Genomic DNA, 6,714 nt, shown 5'->3' on the forward strand with positions numbered 1-6,714 from the left:
ACCTAGCTGGACTCGTTTGAGTCCCATTTCTCTTTTTGGGGTTTTTGTTGTTCTCCCGCCCTGGCGGGGGGTCGGGCTAGAAGATCTACTAGGTCCCTTCCGACCCTTAATCTATGAATCTATGAATCTATAAATAAACCTTGTTTGTTTGTTTGTTTTGCATTTATAATACATACACGCACACACCTTTGGTCTGTTCTGGCTGTCAAGGAAGGTGGTAACTATGTTATTCTCATGCACCTTGCCCTCTCGCCCACAGCTCCTATCTGCAGCCCTGTTTCATGTGCAGCCTGTGCTGCCATCCCAAGTGGGCGGGGAGGACCCTTGCATGGACAGCAGTGCTAGGTGCATTTGAAGCCCCAGAGCACGCCACCACCTCAGCCCAGGCATGCCCTGTGCAGCTGAGCTCCCGTAGCCACTGGGGAGAAGCTGCTTTTGCAAAGGTGCCTGGTGGAGCAGTGTCCCTCACGCGGCGCGTTATCGCTTCTGTGCACAGCCCAGTTTAACTGCAGCAGCCCTGGTGCTCAGGCCCTTGCTGTGTGTATCGTGTTGCCATGGCAGTGGCAGAAGCAGCATGAGCCAATAACAGTCTCTTTGTTGCTGAGTGCAGCACCCTGTGACCCCTCCCCAGCGCACCCTTCCCCTTCTGCCACTCACGGGGACCTGTAGTCTGCCACAAGCTTGGGCTAGCAGTGGGGCACAGGCACTGGACTGCGCTCACTAGGGTGCCCCGGGCACATGACTGTAATTATTGGCTACAATGACCAAAAAGCCGATAGCTAATAATGTAATTTCTCCTTTTATCGGTGCCGATCCAGTAACCAACCAATATATCAGTGCACCCCTAGTTCTATAAGTAAAAAATGCTGCTTTTTAACTCCATCTGAAAACCAGCAGGTAGCCAGTGGCAGTCTTGATGCACTGATAGCATTCGTACCTTGCAAATTGTGAACACATTACTGCCATTTTTCAAGTTGTGCTCCAAAGGCTGTGGCCCTTTGTACAGTGGACTGAAGTCTAATCTTGACTGATCTCTATATCCCTAGTAAAGGAACGCAGCTTTCTGGACAGATGGATAAAAAATCCTGGTCATTGACCCTATATGACTGTTTATAGTTTTCAACAATCTCTACCGATGAACGGCATGGTATTTTTCTGATGACCTGTACTAGAAAGAAAGAGTGCGGTATTCATATTTAAATATTGTTTGATTCTAAAAGATAATTTAAAATCTTGGATGTTCAATTATGCAATGCCTTCTACTTTTATGAATCTAAACTTTCTCCAAACAAAATTGCAGGCCAGTCCTCTTTTATATCAAAAAAACCAAAGAAGCAAACTTAGGCTTTGTTACAATAATTAATAGATTTTTTTCCCCAATTTTAGATTTTGTAGTTGCCAGTTTTTTTTAAAGAATAAATTATTGATCTGTTTTTCTTGTGCTTTAAGCACTTTACTGCAAAGTATTTAGTGGTGCTTACAAATTATTTTTGTATCCAGTTTTTTTTTTAAGATTTCTTTTGTACCATGCTATAGTTTCAAAGGCCTTGCTTTGTTATAGTCATTTCTTTTTTGCATCAGAGTTTCACTGGATGGAGCTTATTATCTATGTTCATAATTACACTAGTAATATTGTCCTTCAGCATACATTCATTGGTAAGACCTAGCAACATAAGTGAGTAATTATGAATCTTTCATTTTCTTACATAAGTTAGACATACTAAATATGTTAGACATTTATTAGTGTTGAAGAAAAAAGTATTGGGTAAGCTATCTCACAGCAACTTTAAATTGCAAGAGAGATTTGTGTGGGCATATACTGCTTCACCTGCATCCTGTAACTGTAAGTTGTATATGTTATAATACTAGAATCCATCTAAACATTATACAGTTTAGTATATTGGGGGTGGTTCTGCTTTGATCAGGGGGTTGGACTAGATGACCTCCTGAGGTCTCTTCCAACCCTTACTTTCTATGATTCTATGATATTCATTGCCATGGCAGGGGGTCAGCCTAGATGATCTTCTCAGGTCCCTTCTGACCCTAGAAACTATGAAACTAGAAACTATAACTATGATATTACATATTTTAGTTTAACATTAGATGTTTTGGGCTGAACATAAAAAGTTGAGAGAGAATTGCAAGTTCTTGGCTATGATTTCATAAATGAACATTTCAAATTAGTATTCTGTCTTAAATCACGCTGGCTGCTTATTTAATGGGTTCTGTGATTCTATTTTAATGTCTAAAAGGTATCCTCAGACAAGTGCCAGATTGAAAGATCCTGCCTCCATTCTGCCTGTAGCCATGTTGATATCTGATATATAAATTATTCTTCTTATACAAAATTCTATTCACTTCCCCTCTGCTGTCCAGAACAGCTACACACTTACCATGAAAGTGCTTACAAGAGAGAGGTTTCTGAAAGAAGTGCCTTCTTAAAGTTTCTCTTACACACTGACATTGCCAGCTGGCACTATTTTAAGGCCTCTGAGTTATTGAGCACCATTCACTTTTATTGTAATAACTGAGAGTAAAAGATACTTGACACCTCTCAGATTTAATCATAGAGCACTGAATGTCCTAAGAAGAAATGAAAGTGTGTGGGTGGGGAAAAGGTATTGCTAGTTTGAATGAAGGAAGGTAATGAGCTGATTACACTTTAATCCAAGTATAAAGACAGGGTTCACACAAGATACTGTGGCCTAGATTCTCTAACTCTAACTCCATGAATGCGCCTCTTGATTAGGATGGACCGATTTGTACAGAAGGTACCTACTCGCCATGAGTAAAGGGTGTTGGAAGCTAGCCTGATTTATCATTGTCTCTACTATAGTCTTGTTCACTTTATTGCCTGGGCGCGTCTACATGTGTGTTTACACATGTCTAATGAGCATGTGCATTTGCCTAATGCATATTAAAGCAATTTAGGCTTGCATCTACACATGCATGTGCTAAGGCACATTAACACAGTGTGTGGACCAACTTGGGACTGAAGTCAGCTAACATATACACATGAACAATGTGTGCTCCCGGTGGCTGGCGGGGTATGGTAGCATGGCAGCAGTAAGTGGGGAGGCCCTGCAGACACCACCGGTGCTGTTGGTGGTGGGGGGGTTGCAAGCACCAACCAGGGGTCAGCTACCGCTTGCAGACGCTGCCAGCAGCAGTGGTTGCTGACTGCCCACAGATGCCGCCAGCGGTGTCAGCAGCAGGTGGGGGTGGGGGTGGGGGGGGGTGAGCTGCGACTGCCCACAGTGTCAGCAGCGCCTTTTTGTAGGGGTGCACCACCGTGCTCGGGGTGTGCACATGCACCCCCCATGCATCGCCAATGCAAATACACAGCATTAATGCACCTTAGTGCATCTACACGTGTGTTAAGGTGCTTTAAGTATATGCGCCTAAATTTGATATCTGCTTTTGCAGGTATCAAATTTAGGCACAAATAGCCTAAAATCGCCCTTTTTAAGGCACATTAAGGGCACATGCCTGTAGACCCTCACCCTTAATGTGCCTTAAAAATGGCGAATATGCTGTTAATTGGCACGTGTAGATGAGCCCCCTGTGTGCTATGACTGCTGCCAATCATGCTTACTAAGGCTGCCTCCTTGTTCCTCATGGCAACCCACTGTTACCAGGAAAGATCAATAAAGAGGAGACTTGTGGAAAATATGATCTAGATGTGGCCAAAATGTGGACTCTTATGGTCTGAAAATGGAGCATTTGATACACCGGAGGCAAAATACTGGATTGGAAAAAGGGGAAAAAGAAAGATATTAGTGAGATGCTTTGCTCATATACCAGCAGATAAAGAGCTAATTGTGTCTGAGCCTATTACAGCTGGGTTAATTATAGGAGTCTGCTGCTCTCCTGTTGTCAGAAAAGAAGCAAAAAGTGACAAACCTAACGTTGTAACCTGCACCTATGTTTAATCAACTAGAGATTTGTGAGGAGAGCAGTCACAGAGCTGTATAGTTTGTTCTGTTTTATTAATTTTTGTTTTTAAAGCTAATATGGTTTATATGTTGTGTTTTCTTACTAGACAGTTCATTTGGTTTTTGTCAAATGGGAAACAATTTCATTAACATCAAGTTTTTTTCTCCCTTTTTTTTCCCCCTTGAATTTTAGGGCCCTCTCGTTGGAAAGAGGTTTTCCCTGTTGCTAATGGAGACCGTCAGTCCCCCATTGACATCAAAACCACAGAAGCCAAATATGACCCCTCTTTATGCCCTATTAGTCCCAACTATGATCCAACTTCTGCTAAAGTCATTCTCAACAATGGACATTCCACTAGCGTGGAATTTGATGATGCAGAAAACAAATCAGGTTTGTTCTGTTTATAATAGTGTATTTTCTTTCCTGAATAGAGTACACCCTGTCTCTTTGGAGACTACGTGAGTATTCAAACAGTAACACTTCAGTTATCTGAAAGAGAGGTGTTTTCCTGTCTTTCAATATGTTGCAATCTTGAGATTATTTCTGCATAAATTATAAGTTGTTATTGTAAGAATTTTTGGGCTGCTCACATTGTCTTAATTCTCTTCCTGTGTGGTATGGTCCGATCTGCAGGACACAGCTAAACAATATCTGTACTCCTGTTTCACCAGTGTTTTAATATAGATTTCAATTGCTCTTCTTTCATTTTGTAGATGGAACCTTTGTCTCTCATTTCAGGTCCATTTGAATTGAATTACTCAAATCTATTACCTGCATTTAGTTGCAGGTTGATTGATTTATGTTCCAACTCTAGATTCTTTATATCAAAAGAGACATCGAAAGAAACCATATACTTAGTGATTCCATTTATTTTTGAGAGACGTATTTATCTCATTCTTTTTATTTTTCTTTATGGACACCCCTTTTGCAAACAATTATGTGCACTCAGAAAACTGGTCTCTGTAATATTGCAACATTTATTTTGGGCTTTCTAAATACTTCAAAGGCAAGGTGGTATACAAAATGCTTTCTGTTAAACAGTAAAAGTGCAAGTCCTTCATGAATAAGAAAAACCTCTTCTGGTTAATCTGCTAATGTCACCTGGAGAAGGTTGCTGAAATAAATCTTTGTTTATCTTAATACAAGCAAGTGAGAAAAGCAACTCAAAGAAATGGGAACTGTTCTGATATTCAGTTTGCAATTTGATACATGTGAAATTTACATATCTTTGCACATAAAGTTGTTTCATTGGGAGGAACAGTAAGATCAAGGATATTTTGTGTGTATTGTAAAATTTAGAATACCCTGTAAATTATAGACAAACTGAGTCTTGTACAGAGCAAGTAAAACTTGCTCCTCTTCAGTCCTGCCTTCCTACTTAACAGAGGAATGAGGAGTGCTTTAAGGCAACTGTTTAATTTTCCTTTGCTTACTTTACCTTCCAGATTGTTGAATGCTTTATTCTATGCTCCTGTAACATTTTTCTGTTCTATACTTTTGCTCTTCTTCTCAATATACTGGTGGAAAGAAAGGGTTATAAATTCAGCAAATCTAACCAGCTGGGAATATTCCTGTTGCAAGGAGTCTCTACATGCTACAGAACTGGCACCAGCTCTTTTACATGTCCTCTGGATACCATTGTAAGACGATGTGTCTGAAGTGCCACAGAGCATGAGTGAGCCCCACCTGGCATACCAGTCCTGTAGCCAGTTGACATTATTTAGATCAGTCTGAGGCAATTTCAAAGTAGGCTAGAAACTGGACTGGCTTAGGATATGGAAGCTGCAAATGTGTCCCCTCCTTTTACATCTCCTTTTCCTGACTAAACCAAGCATGTAGTGGGCCTTATGGAGGATCAAGGCCCATACTCCTAAATTCATGGACATCAGTCCCTTTTGGCCTTGACATTCTTCCTGCATAACGAAGGATACAGGACTTCTCTGAATTAATTTCTGCTTCAAATGTAATAGCTGTGCTTGAACTAGAGTATATCTTTTAGATAAACATCCAATCTTGATTTTTTTTTAAAATTTCCAGCGATGGAGAGTCCACCACAACTCTTGGTAAGTTGTTCTAATTGTTAATTACCCTCACTGTTTACAAAATCACCCTTTTTCAAGCCTGACATTATGTAACTTTGGCTTCTAATCATAAGACCTCATTATACCTTTGTCTGCATGAGAGAAGAGCCTGTTAATCGAAGTATCCCATGATCATGCTCACGGTTCAAGTCATTCCATAATCCCTTTTTTGGTTAACCTGAGAAGACTGAGATTCTTTAGTCTCTCATTCTAAAGCATGTTTTCCTGATCTTTATTTATTCTCTGAGGCTCTTCTCTGAACCTTCTCCAATTTATCACCATTCTTCTTGAAGTGTGTATATGAGAACTAGATGCAGTACTCCAGTAGCACACGTTCCAGTGCCAAACACAGAGGTAACATAACTTACCTACTTCTCCTAACCCCCTGTTTGTATCCCCACATTCTATACATTTAAGGATTCCATTATCCCTTTAGTCACAGCTTAGCACTGGCAATTCATGATCAGCTGATTATGTATCATAACCCAAAATTCTCTTTCAGAATCATTGCTTCCCAGGATAGAGTGCCCCGTCTTGCTAGTGTGGCCTTCATTCTTCAGTTATACCACCTTATATTGGGTCATATTTAAACTATTAATGTTTACTAGTGCCCAGTTTACTAAGTGATCCAAATTGCCCTACATCAGCAACTGTCTTCATTATTTATCACTCTTCCCCTCCCCCCCCCTCCTGCCCC

At 40.6% G+C, this 6,714-nt stretch overlaps 1 protein-coding gene across 2 annotated transcripts in view; it reads left to right on the top strand.

The window, feature by feature from the left end:
* The window catches only part of LOC109304996 (carbonic anhydrase 13-like), a 32,577-nt gene that overhangs the window by 5,803 nt on the left and 20,060 nt on the right, over positions 1-6,714 (top strand). Inside the window, exon 2 of one of the 2 annotated variants that reach the window (XM_019527870.1) lies at positions 4,129-4,326. The exons of the other annotated variant lie outside the window; for it this stretch is intronic. Within the exon in view, the coding sequence (XP_019383415.1) occupies positions 4,129-4,326 (198 nt within the window). The remainder of the gene's footprint in view (positions 1-4,128; positions 4,327-6,714) is intronic. 2 annotated transcript variants of the gene reach the window in all.

The sequence above is a fragment of the Gavialis gangeticus genome, unplaced genomic scaffold (genome assembly GCF_001723915.1).
Source record: "Gavialis gangeticus isolate Ggan-Ray unplaced genomic scaffold, GavGan_comp1, whole genome shotgun sequence".
NCBI lineage: Eukaryota > Metazoa > Chordata > Crocodylia > Gavialidae > Gavialis > Gavialis gangeticus.